Source organism: Sphaeramia orbicularis, chromosome 10, assembly GCF_902148855.1.
Source record: "Sphaeramia orbicularis chromosome 10, fSphaOr1.1, whole genome shotgun sequence".
Classification (NCBI taxonomy): domain Eukaryota; kingdom Metazoa; phylum Chordata; class Actinopteri; order Kurtiformes; family Apogonidae; genus Sphaeramia; species Sphaeramia orbicularis.
Window position 1 is genome coordinate 27,559,588 of NC_043966.1, and position 25,828 is coordinate 27,585,415.

The 25,828-nt window shown below is 38.6% G+C and overlaps 1 protein-coding gene across 1 annotated transcript in view; it reads left to right on the forward strand.

Annotated features, from left to right (window-relative positions):
- The window catches only part of dock2 (dedicator of cytokinesis 2), a 100,592-nt gene extending 76,618 nt beyond the window's left edge, over nt 1-23,974 (forward strand). The window contains exons 27-51 of the mRNA XM_030145253.1: nt 4,920-5,018; nt 5,109-5,203; nt 6,437-6,515; nt 6,635-6,735; nt 7,056-7,114; nt 7,596-7,744; nt 8,056-8,141; nt 8,389-8,545; nt 10,603-10,643; nt 12,619-12,709; nt 13,559-13,669; nt 14,214-14,303; nt 15,187-15,291; nt 16,342-16,483; nt 16,780-16,861; nt 17,040-17,124; nt 17,388-17,474; nt 18,027-18,203; nt 19,032-19,115; nt 19,253-19,390; nt 19,868-19,995; nt 21,552-21,753; nt 21,916-22,021; nt 22,848-22,996; nt 23,719-23,974. Of these exons, the coding sequence (XP_030001113.1) occupies nt 4,920-5,018; nt 5,109-5,203; nt 6,437-6,515; nt 6,635-6,735; nt 7,056-7,114; nt 7,596-7,744; nt 8,056-8,141; nt 8,389-8,545; nt 10,603-10,643; nt 12,619-12,709; nt 13,559-13,669; nt 14,214-14,303; nt 15,187-15,291; nt 16,342-16,483; nt 16,780-16,861; nt 17,040-17,124; nt 17,388-17,474; nt 18,027-18,203; nt 19,032-19,115; nt 19,253-19,390; nt 19,868-19,995; nt 21,552-21,753; nt 21,916-22,021; nt 22,848-22,996; nt 23,719-23,781 (2,706 nt within the window). The 3' untranslated portion in view covers nt 23,782-23,974. The remainder of the gene's footprint in view (nt 1-4,919; nt 5,019-5,108; nt 5,204-6,436; nt 6,516-6,634; nt 6,736-7,055; nt 7,115-7,595; nt 7,745-8,055; nt 8,142-8,388; nt 8,546-10,602; nt 10,644-12,618; nt 12,710-13,558; nt 13,670-14,213; nt 14,304-15,186; nt 15,292-16,341; nt 16,484-16,779; nt 16,862-17,039; nt 17,125-17,387; nt 17,475-18,026; nt 18,204-19,031; nt 19,116-19,252; nt 19,391-19,867; nt 19,996-21,551; nt 21,754-21,915; nt 22,022-22,847; nt 22,997-23,718) is intronic.
- The last annotated feature ends 1,854 nt before the right edge of the window (nt 23,975-25,828 follow it).

Consider the following 25,828-nt stretch of genomic DNA (forward strand, 5'->3'; position numbering starts at 1 on the left):
TAAGTAGACAGGGTTGATTAGGCACAGAACACAGCTTAAAAATATGCATATTGGAAATGCATGCGGTATGCATCACCATTAGACATTCATGTAATAATAGCTGTTTACAAAGAATACTCTTCACATATGTGACTGTGACTGAGAAAGTATGTTTTCTATTCAGAAAGCAGAAACACATAATAACTGTCCATTTTTATCAGCAGAAACCTGTCGCCACATCAGGTGCCATTCATCTTTCATCTTCAATTAGGCAGCCATCATCCTTCATCTTTGTTTCCATTTACTGCCAACCCTCAAGGATTTTTACCGGAACTCTGCCATGCTTATATGAAGCAAAAGTATCTGCACATCTGACATGATGCTGAAAAATGACTCTGAATTTCATTCCAGCAATGAAGGAGAAAGGAAGATCAAAAACAGTGTGGATCCAATTAGTTTAACAGACACAATAGTAGGCTGTTTTGCCGTACAGCTAGGACATAATCAAAGATCTTCTCCTTCACATAGCATAATAAGACTCTTTCTCATTTGGACCTTTCCCGCTGCCCCTTGCCCTTTTCAGTCCCATATCGTTGGTTTTCATCAGTGTGCATAGGCTTTTGTTTTATTCCCAGATACGTGGAAATATGGGGAAAAAAGCATCAGTGAAGACAAGACCATTTGATCATTTATATTTCAATTTCATGCAACTTTTAATACACACTAGTGCGTTTACTCGGTTCTAGATGTGGTAGTTTTTATTCTGTTGTGTATTTGTGCATGCTGTACCGCATTTGTCCAGCAGTCACCGTCAAAGCATTCTGGCCATAGCAACGTGATTATAAGGCTATTGTATTCCAGAATTACTAATATCTCCCAAAATATTGGTCCTGTCAACTTACCATTTTTGCTAGTCTGTTCCTTGACCAAATATACATATGTATGCCAAACTGCAGCAGTCAGCTCTTTACAGATTTTGTGTGAATCAGCGGACACACACACACACACACACACACACACACACATGCACACAAAGGCCACTTGGCTTTTATAACATAGATTTTTTAAACCAATATTTTTCCAAAACTCTACACACAGAATTTAAAATCACATTATGCACTCAGTATGCAAAACATCACAGATAAAATGCATGATAACTTTCAAAACTATACAAACATTCCCCAACAGTAAATGGATACACTCCTGATACAAACCAACTAGACACTCATGTGCATATGCAAGACTCAAATGTCTTCATGACCTAACCTCTTTTGGATTTGTACATTTTATGGAAGTATCTACAGTGGATCTGTTGAAACAGACAAATGCAGTAACTACTTTATTTTTGACTGTACATCTGTTGTCCACCAGCCGTGTTGTAGTGATTCTTTTGAAGAAGTTGAAAACGTGTTACCACAGAAACATGTTACCGATAATTTACCAGAAGTGTCAAAAGTATTCACATTCACTACTCAGGTGGAAGTATAGATACTAGGGTTTAAAAAGACTTCTGTAGAAGTTGAAGTATCAACCCATGCTTTTTACTCAAGTAAAAATGTAGAAGTACTGGTTTCAAAACTACTTAAAGTATAAAAGTAAATGTAAGGGGGAAAAAATGCCATTAGGACAAGACCTTAGGCGGTGCCACAGGGGCCTATAGTGCACTACCCCACCTACCCAAAACAACATTTTTCTAAAGGCTATAATGACTATAATGTTATATTAAAATGTTAATGTTGAAACATTTGGGATGCACTAGGCTACCTGTTTCAGCTGCATATATGCCCGTTGAAAATGAACACATTTAGTCCAGTGCAAATGTATTAAAGAACCATATACAGGGTGGGGAAGCAAAATTTACAATGAACATTTAGTTGTTTTTTCTCAGCAGACACTATGTCAATTGTTTTGAAACCAATTATTATATATTGATGTCATAATCATACCTACCACTATTATCCATACCTTTTCAGAAACTTTTGCCCATATGAGTAATCATGAACGCAAACGTCAAAGAGTGTGTGATTTGCTGAATGCACTCGTCACACCAAAGGAGATTTCAAAAATAGTTGGAGTGTCCATAAAGACTGTTTATAATGGAAAGAAGAGAATGACTATGAGCAAAACTATTACAAGAAAGTCTGGAAGATACTATTAAAGAAGAATGGGAGAAGTTGTCACCTGAATATTTGAGGAACACTTGCGCAAGTTTCAGGAAGCGTGTGAAGGTAGTTATTGAGAAAGAAGGAGGACACATAGAATAAATACATTTTCTATTACGTAAATTTTTTTGTGGCAAATAAATTCTCATGACTTTCAATAAACTAATTGGTCATACACTGTCTTTCAATCCCTGCCTCAAAATATTGTAAATTTTGCTTCCCCACCCTGTATGTGTACTACTGAGCATTAATGTGTGTTTCATGGAGGCGAAGATATGAGGACTATTTGCCTGTAAGTATTGGAAATGTGCAAAAAGTCAAACTTCAGAAGCATGTTATCAATAACTTTTAATGGAATGTAAATGTACAGCCAAGATTAACTGCAGGAATCTGTGAGGGCAACGGATGTAAGAAAACAAAACTGGACAAGAACATTGGCGTACCCAGGGCAGGCTTAGTAATGATGACCCTTGTATGGTTGTCTATAGTGGTTGGGACATTTCGCTCGAGTCCTCTTGAGTCTCTGCCATGGACGTCTTCATACATCTGCTATGTCTTTGCTGGAGTGTTAGTTGATTTGTGTCATGTGCAGGTGCGATGGACAAACCAATATGTGTCGGAATGGTATATGTTTATACTTCTCATCCAACCACAATCAAATTTACACTATCTGGATGGCACGATTTATCTGGATAGTTTTTTTGAATGATGACAATCTGGAATGAAAACAAGCCGAAATGAAATAGGAGTAATGAGGCTATTTTTCAAATGTAAGGAGTAGAAAGTACAGATAATTGTGTGAAATTGTGTGAAGTTGGCAGAAAAATAATTCCTCCAGTAAAGTATAGATAACCAAAATTTCTACTTAAGTAAGGTAACAAAGTATTTGTACTTCGTTACTTGACACCTCTGTATTTTACTAACATCTGTTTACAAAAATATATACATAAATACGTTTTTACTGCTAGGAAAAGTAATGATTCTGTTGTGTTCACTGTAGTGTATTTAAAAAACTTCTTGTGAGCTCAAATGTAAGCTCCATTTCTGTGGTGTTTTTTTTTCTTTCTATATTTTCTTGTTCTTTGTTGCCTGCTGCTCTTCCAAGTGTCTTCTCCCTCTCAGTCTCTGGTTGTGGAAAGGTTTGCTCTAAATTTTCTATGAATTTTTTGCTTTAATCTGGCTCAAGGAGTTCTTCTCCGTATAAGTAGTTTTCACACACTTTACGGCAGCCTCTCTTCAAACTTATGTAATTTTTTTCCATCCCGATATTTCAAAAGTGTCTTACTTTATCAGTCAGGGCAACGCCTGCTGGTCCCCTCTTTTTTCTGTCTCTGACTCGGCCTCTCTTTCATCTTCTAGACCGCATTCCCTCTCTAACCAACTACTTTGTGTGTTTTGTGTACTAACTGTGGGCCATCCAGTAAAGTGTACCTAATATCTCATTAAAAACTCCAGCATTAAGAACTTGCAGCATATAAATGTAGCACAAAATTAAAAGTTTAGTTGATAGTCATCAAGTTGAATTTGCAGCTTTTATCAGAAACATTTCTTGGGATAACTCTGCTGTATCAAGTGTCATTGTTTTCTGATGTTGTTTTTCAGTAAGTCATTCTATTAACCCTGCCTTCTTGCTTGTCTCCTCTTTTTACTGAAAGTATATTAAGATTAAAAAAAAAAGTTTTCCTTTTTACCTTTTGCTGGGTGAAATTTTCAATATAAGATATGGAATAGAATTGTAAAACTGCAGCAGCTGTGAATTTATAGGAATTATGCTGGTTTGTAATTAACCCTGTAAAGCCTGAATCATTAAATCATTGACAGAAAATTCCAGTTCTTTGAAACTGGAGCCTTTATTGGTCCTTCTGAACAACCAGTTTTGTTTTTTTTTTTTCAAATATCAATTTCCATGTATGAGTTAAAATTTTGTATCATATTTGATACATCGGGTCTCGATGCTCAAATATTATTATTTTTGAACAAACAAAAACATAATATAACACAAACATGTCTAACAAATTGGTAATTCCTTTTCAAAATTGGCAAAGTTCTGCCTCCTTCCCCATTAATGACAGTCTTGTAGTGTCACTGGAAAGGCCTCTGGTGAATGAATTCCTCCCCCCTGGTGGATTATCTGTATATTGCATGTAGCTAATTGTATACATCAGGATTTTCAAGAAATAAAATATCACACTTATCATGTAGAGCAGGAGTGGCCAACCCTGGTCCCGGAGAGCCACTATCCTGCATGTTTTAGATGTTTCCCTCTTCCAGCACACCTGGCGGTCATTACCAGGCTTCTGCGGAGCTTGATGATAGGCTTATCATATAAATCAGGTGTGTTGGAAGATGGATACATCTAAAACATGCAGGATAGTGGCTTTCCAGGACCATGGTTGGCCACCCCTGATGTAGTGGGCTTCAAAACTCATGTATTAAATATGATGCGTTTGGCACTATAGGGTTAACTGTAGTTGCATCCTGTGTATAGCACCTTTTAAAGCAGCGTCAGGATAATTTTTCTTGTTCAAAGTCGTCTCCTTGTGGTCCAGGTCCTGTAGATAAATGATTTTGTTGCTACCGTTCACACTTGCATAGAATCCAACGAGTGGCAAAGTGGACGAAGGTTTTCTTTAGAGTTCTCTTAAAGTAGCCTTAGACTTGCTGCTGTAACAAATGATCTAAATGTCTCATCTCATTATTTTTTTGGCTTTAGATGTATAACACTTAGTTTGAGAGCAGCCACACTGTGCCTAAAAAGTAATGGTCTTTCTTTTATAGTCCAGGGTAGTGGCCTGCATGACAGCTATCCTCAGCCAGATGGATGATTGTCATTACTCAACATACATCGAAACCTTCACTGGAACGACCGATCTAGTAGTAAGTACTGTCTTATAAAGGAGTCCACATTCTAAACCCATACAGGAATATACCTATTAATATCACATCCTCTTGTTCATTTTACTGTAGGACTTCTTGATGGAGTCCTTTCTCCTCTTCAAAGACCTGATTGGGAAACATGTGTATCCCTCTGACTGGATGGCCATGATCATGGTACAGAACAGGTATGTTCAGTTTACTGGGGCCCCTAACCTTTGTCAGCTACAAATATCCCAGTGTAACTTATTAATGGTCCCAGAGGCCTTGATGGTAGTGCATTTCAAAGGACTTTTGACATCGACAGTGACTGGTGTATCCACACAATCTCTCACAGGGATGAGTTAGAGAGAGCAAATCAAGGATCAAGGCTGCACTGATGAAAAGAGCTGATGTGACACATTTGTCTGTAAAGCTGATGGAGGGAATGTGTGTACTTTTAGCAATTTTAAGTTAAAGGCAGTTTTTTTGCTCTGTATGTTTATGTACATGTCTGCTAGTGTGCGTGCATGGGTATTTGCAAGTTGCAAAGATAATTAAAGTTGAATGCACGTCGCACAGCATCAAAGCAAATGGCATAGAGTGAGAGTAAAGTAGGGAAAAGACATATAGGTGGAAAGAGGGAAAGAAAGTCCCACTCAAAAGACAAGGAGGTGAGGAGGTAGAGGAAATGGCATTTGGCTCTGGGTAATGATGATAGATAGATAGTGCCAGGCCAGAAAGCAATTGGATGTAGGGTTTGCTACTCAGCTTCAGAAATGCAGAAAGTCTCAACTCACTAGTGTATGTGCATAGTGTTTGTCAAGATGCAATTGTGCTCTATCATTCTGGCAGAAGTTTTGAAACTAAAGTAATGCAGCAGCCTTTTCTATAACAGTAGTAGAAATGCAGCAGATAAAACAGCTGTCAAAGCTCAAATTTGATGATAAAAAAAGCATATAGGCTGTACCTCTGAGTAATCACAGAGCTTCATCTTTTTCTTGCTTTTTTTCGTATCATCTAGATATTATTTCAATTCACTTGAAGTGCTGCTCTGTTAGAATATTTAATATTTTTAGATTTTTACTAGGGATGCATCACTACATCAGACAGATCTTAGTCTGTTGCTAAATAAGATGACATTTATTGATGGCAGTGGCTGATGTTTATCTGTTCTGTTGTATTAGAGGTTGTTTTTGTAATTTATACTCATTGAAAAATAGTGTGAAGAAGAACTGATAGAGCTTAAAACAATGAAGTTATTTTTTTCATAATGGAGATTTCTTTGGTTTTTGGCACAAACAGTAAAAAAGTAAAACAAAATAGACAGTTAGCTTCAGCTCTTGGTCAAATTGTTATTTTAATCGTCACACTCTGTATTGGCTGAGAATTTCACACTCAGTGCATTTCTAATTATCCCATAATGCCTCTCTGTCCATTAGGGTGTTTCTGAGAGCCATCAATACCTACGCTGACACTATGAACCAGAAGTTCCTCAATAATGATGACTTTGAAGTACAGGTACGCAAATATGTCGCATTTACAAGCTTAACCTCACGCTGACAGTGTTCACCTGTGACAAATATCTCCGTTGTCTCTTTCTACACCACCCCTCTTCCTCACTGTTCCCTCTTGTCTAGTTGTGGAATAACTACTTCCACTTGGCGGTGGCATTTATTACTCAGGAGTCTTTGCAGCTTCAGCACTTCTCACCAACCAAGAGGAACAAGATTCTGGCTAAGTAAGAGACTAAGAGAAGAGCCATATAATTTGCTTATTTACCACACCTACTCACCCTGCTGTAATGAAACACTCAGTGATTTGTGATCTATTTTGGAATCCACACACCCACTGCCTATTAAAGCTGTGTGCTGCCTGCAGATAAACATTCAATTTAGTTCATGTTAGGGCAGATTAGCGCAGCGTTATCTTTCCCACTGGGCTGATCAGTTTCTTAGGGTGAAAATAACACTATTCATCAAGACATCTCTCTTATTCTCACCCACCCTTACCTCTCCCTCCCTCTCTCTCTCTCTCTCCCTCTCTCTCACTTCATTTCAGGTATGGAGATATGAGAAGACTGATTGGCTTTGCTATTCGTGACATGTGGTACAAACTAGGTATCAAAACATATGTTGTGCTAATTTTGCATTGATGTCATTGTTTGTCCATACTATATAGCTTTGTTTTCCTATGCGCTAAGAAATACAATACCGACTGGAAATTGTGTAATTACGAAGCAGGGTCATACAATGAAAGCCTAATTACAGAAGAAGGGATGTTAAGTGATCCTAAGCACTCCTCCGTAAACAAGTATTGTTCTCATTTCATTGGACAGTCATTTTCTTTATTACTGATGATTCTTTTGACCTATAAAAAGTAAGGTATTGGTGAAAAAAGGTTGTCTTCATATTGCTATTTTCAGCTTCCTATGATTTAACAGCCAAGATTCACAGTTGAAGAACTGAGGCTATTTGATTGAAATTTAATAAATAAATAATTGTAATTTTGGGAATCTTCCTTGAGGGCAAAATTTGGAACAGGCTGTAAGCAGAGTGAAAATCGCTTTAGATATGACTTTAAATGTTTACTGTCTTTCAGGCAGCCATAAGATCTGTTTCATCCCTGGCATGGTGGGTCCCATCTTGGAGATGACATTGATCCCGGAGGAAGAGTTGAGAAGGGCGACAATTCCCATCTTCTTTGATATGGTCACCTGTGAACATTCTCACTCCGGAAACTTTCACAAGGTATAAATGGAGACACACACAAAAATGAGTCTGTATCATATAATTACTGAAACAGGAGACACAGAAAGTTCTCTATTAGCTTTTGTGCCCTGTGAACACTTTTGCACAAAGAAAATCGGCACCTACACGCCAACCCTGGCTCTCACACATTGTGCTCCTTCATCGATTTCCTGTAACACTGCACATTAAAGTAAAAGAGACACCTTAATTATGCTTGCATAATTGATCTCTTCCCCTATTTCTCTCCTCATTTGCTTTCTCATCTCCTCTTTTGTCTCCTTCTTTGCCTTTTCTTACCTGCCTCTTTGCAGTTTGAGAATGAGATTATCCTGAAGTTGGACCATGAGGTGGAGGGTGGAGGCGGAGATGAGCGATATATGCAACTCCTGGAAACCATGTAGGCTTGAAAATTATGACATGAAGCAATTACAACAGCAAGTAATACCTGGCAAATGACCCTTACCAAAAAGGGGGAAAATTCTTGCAAAACATCATGGTTCTGCTGTTGTTCCAATATTTTCAAGAGTGGATTTCTTGTTAACTGTCCAACTTTAACACATGACATGTCACAGAAATTCATTCAGAAAACTTGCAGGACTTCGTAAAGGTCCCAGATGATTAACTTGGAGTTGTTTGTATGCCAGCCTCCTGGACTGTGCTGCAGAAAATCCCACACTGAGACCACAAGTGCAGCACTTTGTCTCTTTGGTGAAGGGACTCCTCATTCGTCTCCTTGACTACCGCACAGTGATGAGTGATGACAGCCGCAACAACCGCATGAGCTGCACTGTCAATCTTCTGGTAAGTCCCGCCCCCTCTGAGATGTGCACCAATGAGCTGTCTAAGTTGTCCCACTTGGTCTTAAAAAGTCATATGGTAGACAGATGATTTACAGCTCTCTATACAAAAAGCTTCCTTAAAGGGGAGCAACCGAAGGTGGCAGAAAATCGAAAGTTGGATCCTACAGTTTCACCAGATTTCTTTCATGGAGAAGAAATATAATCATTTGATGTTTTTGGATGGACAGTAAATCCTTCAAAATCTCACATAAATTTTGCAGTGGGGCACTTGATCTTGTAGATATGAATTTACTAACATTAATAATGCAAATCATGTACTTTGCTTCAAGTATTATATTGAACCCCATAGCAAAGAGGTGCTGATCTCAGACACATCAGTTCACACATCAATATACTCATTATTAATTTAAAGGCCGCTAAGCGAGTTTATTCCATACACTCCCCAGTCAATAATCTCACCCATACAGAAAGAGTCAAACTGATTGAAGAGTTCATTATGAAACACTGATTTTATATCTTGTTTTCTTTGCCAAGTCCTTTGTATGCCTTTTCCACTTTTAATTTGTGTGCTGATTGATCAAATAGGGAAAAATATATTCTTTTCACTGTCTGGTGTCTGACTGTTTGCAGAGGGTTGCATCAGCTTCTGTCTGTTCCACATCCCTTCTCTTATGTGATCTCCTAATCACATTCTGCCCCATGGTATTCTCTGGTCTAGAAATGGATCTCATCTACCAACTGCACAATCATCTCCAGAGAGGATTAAATCTTACAATTCCTCTTCCATCATCTGTCTTCTTTCTTTCATATCTATACTATAGTTTTTGTTTGTATTGTAGCAGTAATGTTTTAGAGGTTCATATGATGATAAATGAATGTGTCTGTGTTTGTGTCTTAAAATGTGTGTTTCCCCTGAGGGAGCGAAGCTGCTGGCACACAGTCGAGGTGTTTAGCTTGTAGCCTGTGGCAGCCGCCCATTAGCTATTCTCTTTTATTTGTTTGGCCAGCTAAAAAATCCCTTCTGCCTGATAGCAGGCACTAGTGCATGCTCTTATCTTTGGACCCCCCCTCAGGCTAACTTCACTTAGGACGGATACACACAGAGACACATGCATTCACATAGGTAGTTCTTTTGCTTCCTCATGCAGATACACATCCCAAAGAAACACAAATATAGTTGTACAAATGGAATAATATACACATATCAAAAAAGCACACAACAGACTAAAATAAAGTCGTTTAACCTTGAGCTAAAAAAGAAGGCATTGAAGTGTAACTTAGTCTTTTTGGGGTCAATTTCAGATGCTCACAGAAACATGGTGGTGGTTTAGATGCTTTTGTTTTTTGTATAGATGAAAGAAAATGGTACAAAACATATAAAGCTGTGCACAACATCACTTGTATTTACAGTAACTCCCATCAAGAAAGTATCTATATTTTCCCAACTTCAATATTGTTGCATCAGTTTAGGATCATTTTGAAAAGATGCTGTGAATGTGTTTCTTCCATTGAAGATCCAGAGCCACTGCTGTGAGACACCACTGACAAACAAACAAACATATGACCTTCATCTAGATGGACAATCTCAGCAGGATAATAGCTTACTGACATTAAAATGCAGTGATGCAAACAATTATGTATCTGACCTTTGAAAGAAATAAAGATATAAATATGCATGTCTTAGGCTGCTATTTCACAGAAAAACTCGCTGTAATTGACCTTCTTTATTTTAATGTGTGTGCTTGTAAATTTGTGTTAATGTTACCTTGTGCTGGTGATGGGAGGTGGGGTTAGATCAGTTCATTCCACTCCTCCGTTCTCTGCAGATGTCATTAAACTTCATCAAATTGGGAGTCTGTGCTGCTTAGCTAAGAAAGGCGCATGCACACACTCCCACATGTTAGCACACATCTGAAGTCTACATTTTAACTAATGCAGAGCCACAAAAACATGCAAAAACTGGAAAAATATATTAACTGCTCTGCTTCAAAATGATTTTTGAAAAATGCATGCAAGGAAATTGTAGCCAATAACCCACGATTCTTTTTCATTTTGCAGAACTTCTACAAGGACATCAATCGTGAAGGGATGTATATCAGGTATTTAAGCACTGATCTTTACCTGTTGTGCATTTAAATTACACAGGTCTCTTGTTATGTTTTTATGTGCATATACAGTATGTGTGAGTGCAAACGTGTGTATGTGTGTGTGTCTTGATAATCTGACAAGGGATTATATGAGTTCTGCTGAATTAATGTCAAAATCCACAGGATCAGCCCAGGGTCTGACTGGAGGGAGAGCAGAGAGAAACAGAGGCATGATGGGTGTGAGGGAGGGAGAAGTAGAGGGACAGAGCAAGCCAGAGTGATGGCAGACAAGAGAGAGAGAGAGAGAAAGTGAGGGTGGGGGGAATCCATATCCCGTCAAGTCCCATGATGCATTTCTGGCAATGGCTTATAGATATAATTAGTTACTTGTATGTGTGAATGTGAGCTCATCTCTGTGGTTGATCCACTGTTTCTATCTGTTCTGCTGAGAATATACTAACATTTGGCTTGGACTCTAGTTACTGTTAGCAAACACACAGACTTTAGTTTAAACATATTTTTCAGCATTACATTTGCATTAATGAATGCCTCAATGCAATCTTAAATTTCAACAAATGTGAAGCTACGGTTACTGCAGGTCATGTATGCAAATATAACCTCAAATTAAGTTGTGATTTTCAGTTTTTCGGATTTAAATTAGTCTCATTTAACTTTAAGTTGATATATACAGTTACTGCAGGTCTCTTAAAAATCTGAACTGTAAACGTGGGAGTGATGGAACATTTTTTACATAAAGTCAATCTGATTGTGATAGCACATTCATTCAGCATTCCCTTTATCCTTATTTCTACCATGACATTCTACAACCATAGCTCTGTTCAAATTCAGGCCCAGAAAAAGTCAAAGGAAAGTCTTTTCTCTAAAGTTTCTTTTTGTGCAGAGAATAAAGGCTACAGTCTTCTATAATATAAACTTTTAAACATGTCTTGGCCAGAGTTTCTATTCAGTAATGATACAATCTTTATTATACAGCACTTGATGGATTTGTGATGACATTTATTGATTTATAAAAACCTTTTTTCTTTTTATAAACCTGCGTTTTACTGTATGATACTGTATGCAAGTCTGCTTCCACACTTATCTCTCTACCAGTTACCTTTAGCTGAATTTAGATCATATCAGTTCAGGCAGAGACATAAAAGATGGATGGAGAGAAGAGGAACAGTCTCACCTGAGACAAAGTGACAAATAGACATAGAGAGCAGGGAAGATTTAGTCAAACAAATGAGATGAATGCGTCAATTGACAGAAAAGCAGAGAAGGACTTGAATTTTTGTGGTTGTTGATTTACACTGTCAACAGCACCTGTATTGTCAAAACCAGCTGAGCAGAAAAATACGTTTTCCAGACAGAGTATAGGACTGTGACTGAAGTGGTTGAAAGGGAGAGGTAAGATAGGAGCAGAGGAAACAAGATAAAGTTGAGAAAGCGAGAACCTTTAACATTTATCCAGACAGAGGGAACAAACGCCCTGAGAGTGCATCCATACTGCACAAACACAAAGAGGATCCTTAAATTAAAAACATGGGAAGCAATTCCTTTTCTGTTGTGTCAGCCTGTGCCCATGTGACGTTTTTTTTTTTTTTCACCACAGTGGGAGAAAAGCACAAAAGTTTGTCATTTTCTTTACTCAGTCAGGGTCCATTGTTTCCATTGTTTATGTCCTTGTCAGTGCAATAAAACATTATTGAGCTGCCAAACATTTGTCACAACTTTATCATGCATTGATATATCCATTACAAAACTAAGATCTACAACTGTACAGGCATGAAAGAATTACTGTTTCATGTTGTGCACAAATTTTAGGGTATGTAAAGATATGTGCATATAGTTTGTTGACATTAATGCATTGTAAGGAGAATGTCATATTGCCCAACAGTGGCATCTAGTGGTGTGACATATAAGTTGCATATTAAATTAATTGGATATCTGGCTATGTGTATGTTTATACACATTTTTTGTCCAGGTACCTTTACAAGTTGAGGGACCTTCATCTGGAGGGTGAAAATTACACAGAGGCAGCGTACACACTCCTGCTCCACTCTCGCCTGCTCAAGGTAGGACACACACACACACACACACACACACACACACACATTGAAAGTGATATTTTGTGAATGGGGCTGTTTAACGGTGGACTCCGTGTCCTGGTCCGCCTCATCACCGTCCATCTGCCACGACTGAGACGATTTTTTATGAGCTGATAAATGGCTTCTACGTCTCCGGCCTCCAAATGATGAAGAGCTAAGGTTCATTTATGGCATAGTGTTGGTCACTGTAACTGCATCGCTGTAGTCTATGAGGCAGCTTCTGTGCTTTTGTGCAGGTTTGTGTGCGACCGTCATCGCTCGCTTATGTTGGAACGTGTGTGACTTCCTGCATCTCTTTTTCTTTTATGGGACAATTAAGGGCTCACAGTGAGAGACAGAGGAATGGGGACCTCTTATGCTTTATCTCCTTCTCCCTGTCTAGTATTGTTACAGTGGAGCAGTTGAACTCTATTATGTTTTTTATAATCTCCATTCATCTCTACAGTCAGTCCTGTCATACCCATTTTGTGTTAATGGAAAGACCACACTGTATCAAGCATCCTCTAATCCCCACTCCCCTAAGCAGATAGAATAGTTTCAATAATATTAGGTGCCTTTGACTTTTTTCTGTTTCTAAATTGATTTCTGTGTAATTTATTTAATAGAAAATGAACTGTTGTATTTTTTTTTTTATGATAAATGAGCAACGTGCTGCCTAGGACTAATACTGATTTATTACAGCAAAGAAACTCTGCTTAAGTTCTTCTCTTCTGCTACAACTTAATGATGAATGACTGTAACTTTTTCTTTTATTTAGCCAATAAAGAATTTTTTTTACATTTCCACTCATATTTTTCTATCTTGGCTCCTTCCCAGTGGTCAGATGAAATGTGTAGCCCTCAGTTTGAGTTCCACGGCTCCCAAACACAGCGGCAGCTCAAAGAGACGCTCTACGACACCATCATTGACTACTTTGACAAGGGCAAGGTCAGCATTGATTCTGATTACCTTCCGTTGTCTTCTACAAACAGTGCTTGTATCACCTCTGATGATGGTTTAATGAGTGTTGACTAATGCTGCAAATTTATCCAGACACCAAAAGAAGTATTTTAGATGTAATACTTTACACTTCAGGTATTTGGCATGACAGTTGTTTTGCATATTTTGCTGAATTTCTGCTGAAAAGTAAACAGATCAAAACACCTGGGGCAAAATTATATAAAATTTACAGCATGCAGAGCACTTTTATTCTGAAGTATCAACAGATTCAGGATCTTTTAAGCATCTCATACTGTTGCAATCATGCAGTCACAGTCTCCATGTCGTATGCTAGTGTCACATCTATTTTGTATTCTGTGTGAGTGTTTTTTGTTCTCTGAAGCAGAGATAGACATTCACTCCATTCTCCAGAGACCTCGAAAGAGAGATTTTCACCAGATGAATTTCCACCATGTTAGCTTTTGTTGATTTATTAGCAGATGGTGTAATGAAGGTTATTTTTCAGTCATTTTTTTCTTGTCTGTTTGTTTAGATGTGGGAAGAGGCCATCACTCTGTGTAAGGAACTTGCTGAACAGTATGAAAACGAAATCTTTGACTACGAGTTGCTCAGCAAAAGACTGGTAATGCATGACAAAGCCTAACTTCCATAATCTTTTGCGCAATAATCAATGAGCTGACATTACTTCTACAATTCCTCTTCTTTGTCTTTTTGCCATAATTCTCTGCTACACTGTAGACCCTACAGCTGTTCTTGGGTTTTGGGGCTTTTTTATGTTAATAGCTGCTTACTGCATCTTAGTGAATTTAATGTAGAATACAAACTTCAAGTCAATGAGTATAGTTTCTTAACCTGAGTGTACTCGGTTCCTACTGAGCACTTTCCACATTAAATGACCAACTACTATTCAGTGCAACCATTCAGCTATGCTTAAAAGTGAATTCAACCTTCGCCTCTTAAATGTTTCATTCATATTTAGTCTTTATCTGATGAATTCCTTTTAGTGCTTCCATAATTACCGTATAACCCCAAAAGTGCCATTTGTCATTGCCAGTCATCAGCAACTTCAAACCTCCTCTAACCTCTCTTTTTTTGTCCTCTCAGATGCTCTGCTGTTTCCTTCATCTCTTGACACTACAGCAAAAATCATTCTCTCCATTCATGGACCACCTTCTTTTCTATCATCCCCTCCCCCAGTTCCCCTTTTCTCCTTCCCACAGAGGATCATACATTTCCCTACAATAGAAGAATCTCCCTCTTTCTTTATGTCTGTGGCAGTGACTCTCTAAGCTAATGCTGAATTTATATGGTTATATAAATGACAGCCATTGCCCTTGAATGCTTTGCACATTAGTTTGTTTTGCAGCTCTCATCCTCAAAGGTCCAGCTTTCTGCTGAGGGTAGCTTTGTCATTGGCACTAGCAGATAAAACAGCTATGGTTGCACACTGTGCACTTCTGAAACCCCCATGAACACATTCTGTTTGTGTGCGTCTCTCTCTGCAGGAGAAACAAGCCAAGTTCTATGAGAACATTATGAAGATCTTGAGACCAAAGCCAGACTACTTTGCAGTGGGCTTCTACGGACAGGGCTACCCTCCATTCCTCAGGGTTTGTATCCATACACCTGCCAACAATTCAGACACCAATTTTCAGTGCATTTCACTGTATTCTATTGTCATTGCCATTGCATTGTTACTGCACATGGCTACATTGTCATCTAGTTACACAAGGTGTCATGTAAATCTGGAGTCTGTTTTACTCTTTCAACAGTCTATCAAACAAACTAGAAACTCAGTATTCACTGGTTTCATAGTTTCATTTGAGGATGACATCTGAATTGCACCATATCTTGAAATTAACAAATTTTCACACTTGTACCATTGGGTGACAAAGGCAATAACTCTTACGATACATTAAATAGTATTTTCACAGAGAGAAAGCACACACTTACACAATGTACAAAAGCTCGTACACCTGGTCAAAAACTACTTTACCCTTTATCAGCAGAGGAAACTGAAAACTGGCACAATGAACACATTTTTAAGATCGTTTTCACAATGGGACATGAAGTACTTTATGCAATTATTGTGGCCCTGTGGATCTCAGCAAACAGCAAAACCAAAATATTCCATTGTTAAATTCTGTGCAGTGACTTGTTCTTGTGCAATAACTTGTTCTACCTCCCAGTACTTTTACACTTTTATTATTATTATTATTTTTCTGATACAGCACTTTATTTTACAGTGTGTATTTGTGTCTGTCTGTGCAATAACTGTTTTTAAATATTTTAGCTGTGTTCCGTGTCTTTTTTAACTCCGTGACTCAGGGACACACACAAGAATTCCAAAGTACCTATACTGCGATGTATCAGTGCAAATGGCAAAATTAAGTTTATCTATTCTATTCTATTCTATTCTGTTCTTTTCATAACTCATGTATTTATTAGATAGTTTAATCTGGTATGGTGAGGAGTAAGTTAAAGTCAGTAAGGAACAGATCAGGGTGGTGAATGAAGACTAGGTTCAGGGTGCTCTTTGTGAACTCAAAATCTCTGCAGTATCGTACACAGCTTTAGCTCAACTGCTTACTCCTATTGAGATAAAATTTCCATGTCTTTTGCCTATTTTGTTATTTCTGTTAATGGCGTTTTTATTTTAGAACAAGGTGTTTATCCACCGTGGTAAGGAGTATGAGCGCAGAGAGGACTTCCAGACCCAGTTGATGAGCCAGTTCCCCAGTTCTGTGCGTCTCAATACGACCACCATGCCTGGGGATGACATCAGGAACTCTCCACTCCAGTGTATCCTTCTGTGGACAGTGTAGTGTAATATGGATGGATAGATGGTACTTTTAAATGAATCAGATCAAACTCTCCTGTCCTCGCATGTCCAGTCTATATATATTAGATCTACCCATCCCATTGTCCGAAATGATGGATTCATATATATAACCTTGATTTACTTTTGTTGTAACTCTGTATATCATACTCCTGAGGTTGGACATATCCTTCAACTCTCAGTTTGTGCTTCTGACATGAGGCTGGAGAGGTACTCTCTGTCATGTGGTGATGTTTTATTCCTGAGTGATCTGAACCAGATATCCAATGTTTCACAGTACAGCCCGTCCTCGAGATCCCTCCCCGTCTGAAGAACAAACCAGTCCCTGACCAGATTATCAAGTCAGTGCTGTTTGACCCAACTTATATTGATATGTAAATGTGAATATGAAATGTAAATAGAGACCGCAACATTTAAAAAGAGCTAGCTTCTGATAATTCCCCTCTCTTGTAAGTGATCTCCATTTCTTTTGTTGGTTTGACTTTAACATCTGTCTCCCTTTTCATACACTGTGCACAGCTTCTACAAATCCAACTACGTGCAGCGTTTTCATTATTCCAGACCCGTGAGAAAAGGACCGGTGGACCCAAACAATGAGTTTGCTGTGGGTTTTTTCCTTAAAATGAGATGATTTATTACCACAATGGTCTGTGAAAGTGTTTCAGGATTGCATACTTAAACTGTTACCAGTCTCAAAAGATGACTTCATATTTTGTTTAATAAAATTCCAGCAACAAGTGGAATAGTGGTTTGGATTGTGCAATAAGTTCAGGGCAAAGCCTCAGACTTTAGAAATATTATCAAGTTATGAGTATTCACAAGTGGAAGAGCTGCTTTTAACTACTTTCCTGTGTCCTCTGGATGTAGTCCATGTGGATTGAGCGCACAACATTCACCACTGTGTATAAACTGCCGGGGATCCTGCGCTGGTTCGAAGCCACTGACATGAAACATGTAAGTCTTAGGGTGTATTGTTTGACTTGGGTGTTTACTCTGACTTATTGGCTCCACTGTTATATGCTCCCCATCTCACCCTTACAGAATCAATCTAATCCTTTGCAGCTTTTTTTGCCCTGGTGTGCATATCTATATACGTATATGTGTGGGGGGAATATGGCAGTCAGCATATAGTGTTATAGTGTCATGTGTTTTGCAATAATGCCTTTTGCCATCTCATCTGTTTGCATTCGTGTTCCCTGTCATGCCATTTGTCATCATTTCATTGCTTGAGCAGAATCATAAACCATTTCATTTTTTCTCAGACTCGTCTTCTGTCAATAGACAACTCACAGAAGTAAGCCAACATCCCTAACAAGTATCACATTTAGGTTTTGCAGGAGCCAGGGGGATATGCCATCTTCTGATGGTGCTTGTTTATTCCATTTTTAGTTCCTCATCTCTCACAGCCCTCCCCTTCTGCTTCTTCATTAGTCCATTCCCTCTCTCCTCAATTTTTAATTCGTTTCTTGTTTCTGCTGTTTTTTTCCTCTCACCCTCCCTCCCAAGACAACCTTGTCACCACTGGAGAATGCCATCGAGACCATGGAGTCGACCAATGAGAAGATTCTGACCATGATTAACCAGTATCAGGCAGACTGGAGTCTTCCCATCAACCCTCTCTCTATGCTGCTTAATGGCATTGTGGACCCGGCTGTCATGGGCGGCTTTGCCAAGTATGAAAAGGTGAGTTTTTGTGGAAGAGGGTCAGCATTAAACCCAGCCCTTCAGCCAGTCTTTTCTAATTCAGCTGATTCCCAGTGTTCATTTGCATAAATTAAACTGTACATTATCAAGAAAAAAAGAAGAGATTCACCATCTGCGTAATGGTTTATCTTTTATTACCCCGCCCCCCAAAGGGGAGGCAAGGGGTATTGTTCTTTCTTTGTTTTTTTGTTTGTTTGTTAACACTTCAGCAGTAAAACTATTGGTTCAATTCATACCAGACTGGGTTTATAGATTGCCAGGGACCAAAAATAGATGTCATTACATTTTGGAAAAGGTAGGTCAAAGTTAAAATTTTTTATGATTTTTTAAAATCTTCCCATTTACTTATAATGGGTGAAATATGCGCAAGGGGCAGGGTTTGTTGTGCCTGGCACCACTTGTTTTTAATATTTTTTCATAAGAACAGTGAGCTCCTAATGAGTAATCAGAGCCAGGACATTTTCTCACTGCCAGACTCATCTCTCACGATGAACTGACCCGAATCTATCAATACTGTATCACTTCCCAAGAAGTGAAACATACTAAAAAAAAAAAAAAAAAAAAACAGATGCAGATTTTTCAGTCCAAATGATATTACATGGAACAAATCTGTTAGAGTCTGGTGTATTTAAAAATGTTAATGTTATTAGAGTTTGGACTATTTTATTCTTAAAAAACAAAACTGGGTGTGCTTTCAAAGTGTATGTGCAGGTGGAAAGATGAGTTATTTGAGAAACTGCCAGAGAATACAAGATGTATAGCCATCACTACAAGAGTTTTTACTGTTAAAGTTTTTCTTCATATCAGGCGTTCTTTACTGATGAGTACACTCAGCAACACCCTGAGGACAGAGATAAACTGCTGCGCCTCAAAGACCTCATCGCATGGCAGGTATACAGCACACAAACACCTATAACACACTCGAATCGATGCACATCTACACACTACGAACAGCATGGTTATGTTTCTTCTGAAGAGTTCACTTGACTATAAACCTGCACATTAATGCAAAAATGCTGAATTTATAGATACCATTACTGGGTGGAGGGATCTCTCTTCACGGAAAGAGAGTGACTGATGACCTGCGTCCATTCCATGAACGCATGGAGGAGTGTTTCAAACAGCTGAGGAAGAAAGTGGAGAAGGAGTATGGAGTGAGAGAACTGGTAAGAAAAAGAAGACACAGAGGGGAAGTTTGGAAGTACACATTGGCCACACTGTGTTTCTTTATAATCCAAACATGTTCTTTTCTGCGAGGCTGGACACAGTAACTGTGGAAAAGCTGGGTTAATTAAGCTGCAAATGAGCTGACCTCAGAGACTTCTCAGATCAAAGGACTCACAAAAGCCTCCAAGACAAGTGTTGAGCTGGGATTTGTACCTTTAAATTTTAGTGTGAGGGTTGTGGCTATCTGACTGGAGCTAAATATGGGCATTAACTGGTAATTGTCTCTTACCTTCATGACAGATTACTCTAATGATGAGCGGGAGTGAGGATATGTTGTTTTTTAAAGTAATTCACTTGCTTTGCTCGTCTTACAGTCTCTCATGATGTACTTATGCTTGCCCGCCTTTCAGTATTTCTCTCCAACTGCTATATTTTTGGGTCTAAATATAACATTGTTCAACTGACTCCTTCTCCAGCCTGACTTAGATGAGAGGAAGTCCACTCGTCCTCGTTCTATGCTGCGCTCCATTCGTCAGTCTATCATCTCAATCACCTCGCTGCAAGGATCTGAGTGTGGGACTCCAACAAAGACCCATGCTGACAGGTAGCATATACACATAGGGATGTGTTTCTCTTTAACTACTGCTGATGCAATGCACATTTCGATGCACTGCCAGGAACCTGATCTGTTAGAGAAGTCTCAGCTGCATTATGAGTCAATGCCAAACAATATCATGCTAAGCAGGTACAACCAGATTTGGGCTGGCTATGATACAGACAGTTCTGTTTTACTTCTGTGGCTCTTAAACTGACAATAAATCTGATACTGTCTAAAAAAACTAGCATTTTAAATTCACATGTTTTATATTTATGGCCATTTCGTACACAAGCCTTCCAATAATTACTTTGTAGTTTGGAAAAAAAATCTGACAAAAGATAAGATAAAATAAAACCAGGCTTTAATCAGTCCTTTTTACCTGTTCTGTATTGAGTGAAACTTTTCTAATACACTTCTGTAGCAGCCTGAGTTTTGCTCATATTTGCTTGAGACTCAGCTCTGAGACTTAGCTATGTGATTTGGTGAGTAGACATAAGAGACTTGCTTGAGAAAGGAGATAAGAGAAGAGGAGTGGATCTACTGGTAAGTATAAAATTAGTGGTCACATTTCTAAACACTAAAGGCTGAGGTTATTTTTGTCAACGAAAAGTAATGAAATGACAAAAACTAGAATTGACAAAACATTTTCGTTAACTGAAATAAATAAAAACTAGAAAAGCACTCGGAGGGTGCAGACCTCCGCCAAGGCAGATTAGTGCCCCTCCCGATCACCGCCAAAGTTTAATCATTTCTTCCTTGTGCCAGTATCAACATTTCCTGAAATTTTCATCCAAATCCATCTATAACTTTTATCTTGCACACGGACAGACAGACAAACCAACGCTGGCAAAAACATAACCTCCTTGGCAGAGGTAACTATAATTAAAGAAAAAATGAACAGTCCGTCCCTTCTCATCACTTGTGGTTTAGAGTCGGTTTCTCGTCCCCACTCTACCTGGCAACATGGAGACTAAAGTTGGAAAAAAGTAGCAGAGTCTTGTATGGGATTTCTTTGAATACAATGGCGAAGAAGATAAAAGATATGAATAAACTAAAACTAAACTAAAACTAAGCATTTAGAAAAAAAAAAAAACGAAAACTAATAAAAAGTAGCAAAACTGCTCTAAAAACAAATTCAAACTAACTGAATTAGAGAAAAAAAAGTCAAACTAAATAAAACTAAACTATAATGAAAAATCCAAAACTATTATAACCTTGATAAAGACAGATGGCCGGATTTTACTAATCCAAGGGTGTTAGAAATGACACATCATAATTTTGTCCCAAATTACATCCAGTGCACACTTTTGGGACTGGGGCATTCGCTTCTTAAATCAGTGGACAGATGTGAGACAGTGATTCTTATCAAACATAAGTGTTGACAGATGGAATTCTGGAGTGACCGTACAGTATGAAGAGAATCTCTAGATTGTAAGAATGACCTGCCACTGCACTAAATGAAACGATAGATTTGTCTTGATTCATCGTTAACCAACCTTAATTTGAAAGCCGGTATGTAACCCTTTTCCTTTGCTTTGACCTGTGCGTGTCCTTCCCCACAGGGACCTCCCCCCTGAATCACCAGTCTCCTGGAGCTCCACCCTGCCACGCTCCAGCGGCAGTGTGAGTGTGGTGGAGGATGGTGTGATGACGGTGGGCGACACAGAGGTGAAACTGAGGAAGAGTAAAAAGAAGAAGAAGAGGAGTAGCATGATCTTCATTACAGAGGAGAGAGAGAGGACGAGTACACTGGACTGCAAACGGGTGAGGATGAATGACCCAGTGGCACAAGAAAAAAGAAGAAGAATCACATGAGAAAAGCTAAGATGGGAAAGGGAAGAGCAGCATGTGAGGAGGTGTTTAAGTATTAAAGCTGACGGTTTGTGGTGTCATTGCTGATTTTGTGTGATCTCTGTCTCCCTCTAGCTGTCTAAGAAACAAGAGTTCCGCAGTGACACCAACTTGTCAGAGCCAAATGAGGGAAATGTCTCATTGGCCAGTGCAAACTCCAGATCCTTACCTGCCATTACAGGTGACAAGCAAACACAGCCACATTCACAGCAAACAATTGTCTCCCCATGTATAATAAATCCAATAGGGCCCGATAGGAAGTAGTCTTTTTACATTAGGTCTGTTATACATTTTAACAATAATGATAATAATAGACATTGTTTTTATAGTGATCCAGAGTTACAGTCAAATGCCATATAATCTGTCTGTGAATCATGGAAAATAAATCAAAATAAAATCCAATAAATAGGAATTTCCAAGAGCAATATAACAGCATGATGAATGCTAAAAAAATAACTGTATAATTATGCATGACAAAAGTGCTTAGAGTCTATAAAAATTTATTCACAAGCTGGAGATCATTAAAGTCGGATTTGAAAGAAACTTTGATGAAAGGTGCAAATGAGCAAACAGGTCATATTGGTTGTAATTTTTAGAATCTGGCACCAGTCACCTAGTTTATATTTCATAGTTGAAGTTTCAATTTCTAACCTTGCACTTGAATGTAATGGAGTAGAGCACAGTTCACTAATGCTTTTCTGGCCTCCTGCCATCTTGGAACGAGCAAACCGATCCAGTATTGACTGCGGTGTTAATAGACTTCCTCTGATTAGCGCCGCTGATGGCAGACTGTACTGCCTCAGTGAACATACACACAGCAGCACCAGGGCTGTAAGAGCACGCAGTTTATCAGCAGTACAGCTGTGAGAGCACAATTAGCAACAAAAGATGGTCTGGCTGCAGGAACTGGCAGAAGTCCTTTTGTAAGGCTGTTATCAGCGAGATGCACAAAGATCCAAAATATTGTTTGGATCTTTGTCCAAAGTATTGAGTGTTTGTGTCTCTAGGTCTGTCTCTGGCAGTGGTGGGAGGTTCAGAGGAGGCAGACAACACCAGAGCCAGAAGGGACAGTAAGAGCATGTCGGTGTGTGTGACATCTGACCGAACAGCAGACAGACGATCAAAGGGCGTCATCAACCTCCTCTTTAAATCCAAGGTAAAGAAAGAAACCGACAGGTGTAACAGACATTCAAGACTTTGTACTATTTGTGTGGACATGACTCTACATAATTCAGTGTTTCAATAACTAATTTAATCATATTTAACCCATAAAGACCCAGGCTACTTTTGTGTCAGTTCCCTAATTTATTTTTCTCTCTGAGTGATTTATCACCATTTATTACAATATTATTCTCTGTATTTTGCATGTTTTATTGTAAATCATGAATTTTCTTGTGTCTAATTTCCAACATTTAATTTAGATGTTCATGAGAACGCACAGTACATTCAAAGGTTATTATATCAAAACAAAGAAAACGGAGGAAAAAGTGACTTTTTCAGCAAAAGTGTCAATAACTGTATATAATCCAAGTGTCTCCATCCACTGTCATTTATCAAACAGTGAATCAATGTTGTAGAAGATGACAGTGTTTCCACGTTCACTACAGAGCCTCTGAACATCCAAATGGGTCATATCTGATGACCATGAAAAGATGACAAACTGCATTTTCCACGGATTGATAGGATTAGTGATCAACTGGTATTAAACATCTTAGATTGGTAGATGTTTTTGGTTGCCAGTGGATGCTTGGGTTTTTATGGGTTAAAAGAATCAAAAACTGGCATTTCTATATTTCCTTCAAATAGTCTTGAGAATGTACATCATGAACATATCTTACCTGCTCATATGACTGTATGCATGTTTTTGTGTTTTAACAGAGCTCCAAATCAGAGGATGTGAAACCCACTGATCCAACCAAGGACAACAGCAATCATTTCTGATTCATTCCGTTGTGTTTGCTTGATCTTTACAGATTTAAATACATTTTTCTTACAAATAAGTTTACATCAACATTCATCAGGAGCCGAAGATGTGCTCTTATTTGCTCATTCACTTCGCCTGTCAGTCTCAGTATTGCAGTTGCTTTAATATAATTGATTTTACCTATCAATAAAGGCTATTTTTGCAGCGTGACCTTTTTCCTAGTAATTTAAATGATTCCCAGTGAAACCAAATGCCATCTTACAGCTTTTCAATCAATTCTGCTTCTACAAGAACGAGCAAACACAAACCATCCCGCTGACGTGCTTGATTAAAAAGCTTCTTATTATACGGTTTTCAACACTGTTGTGACTGACTGAAGTTGATGGGGAATAATAATTTGATAAAATACAAAGGTTACTATGACCTCCCCAAGGAATTTAAACAGCAGCACTCTGCCAAAGAGCCTTGGCACTGACACAACAAACACAAAGTCTGATAAATACAGATATAACAGGGACAACAAACTGTTATGAGGCTGCACCGTAGCTGGTGTGTTTACACAGAATTTATGCAACAGTGATTTGTGTAAAAGCGCCAACATCAAGCTTAAACTTAGCTGTATTTCTCAAAAAGGCAAGAAAGTTTGTGATGTGTGTTTTTTTTTTTGAGACGCTGGCTGCTCTGTCACCACAAGCTCTACTGTGAGGGAGTCTCTAAATTATGGAAGACTGGAATTTGTAGTCTTTGTTGATGTTTTCAGATACCATCTCAGTAGTTCTCCATAAGGGCTTTTGTCTGATCCCACAGAGATAGGCCGTGTAAATAATGAAAGAACAACGCAGGATAGACGAATCTGTGAGGACAATATCTGTACAGATGCCTGGATTTAAAGGGAGCCTAGAGTGGTGTGCAGACTTCTCATTCTTTATAGAAAAAAACACATTTGAGGGAGAGAAACATACCGACCCTCAGGCTTATTGTGGCTCTTCAGTTTTGGACTTCTCCTTTTTAGTTTTGTTTTTGCTTTCTTTGACCCTGCGAGGACATCCAGTCTTGCTCTGAATCATTAAAGTCCTTCACTCCAGCTGTCCCGAGCGGCTCAGTGCCTTTATAGGTCAGCAGAGGTGACACAGGCGGGAAATTAACTTACTTTTTTCATTGACTCCATTGACATTTTAATAAAGAATTAAGATCAATTGTTAAAAGAGCAGACACGCTGCTGCATTAGAAGAATATAAATTAGTGTTCAGCTGAGTCAAAGATGGCACAAAAGCCTCACCTGCATGCGTAAAAGATCATTACGGTGTAAAATATAATTTAAAATGTGGCTGTTGTAATGATTTGTGGATGCCAATGAATATCTCACAGTTTCACAGGGGTGGGTTTATTCACTCCCTGCACTCAGTTCTGTTGGACTGACAGTCAGAAGGCAGATGGTGATTACGAACTATGGAGACATTTCAGATCTGCCTTATTAAAACTGCCATTATCTGATGTCACAATGACCACTAGGTTTCTCTACCGCCAATTTAAAGTAGCAGAGTAGCCGTTAATACTATGCTGCACTGCAATACTCAAGTACGGATCTTCTGATTTAAGTTTTGCTCTGTGACCTATGAGCGATTTCAGCCCACAGACATCTATCTCACTTGGGCCAAAAAGGACAGTGTGGGTTGGTGGCTGAGGTAAATGATATGCTGCTTTGCTTCACTGACCAACACATTTATTCCCATCCAAAATACCACGGTAGTCTTGAAAAGTATATAAATTTACCAAACGACTGATCGATAAAACCTATCATGTGTGAAGAGAGAACTTTGGAATCACTGAATTTGAGAAGATAAAAGTAATAGAAGCATACCAGCGAAACTAGTAAAGATTAATTTGAAAGCAAATTAAAAATATGGCTCGTTATTCATGGCTCGTGGCGATATTCCTCACATCCATATCAAAGTTAATGATCCAGCTCCGTGGCCTCTTTGCTTTTCAGATGGAAGCCCATCAAAATGCAAACGAACTCCGGCTGTTATTATAAGTTACTTCTAGCCTCAACACATGTCAAAT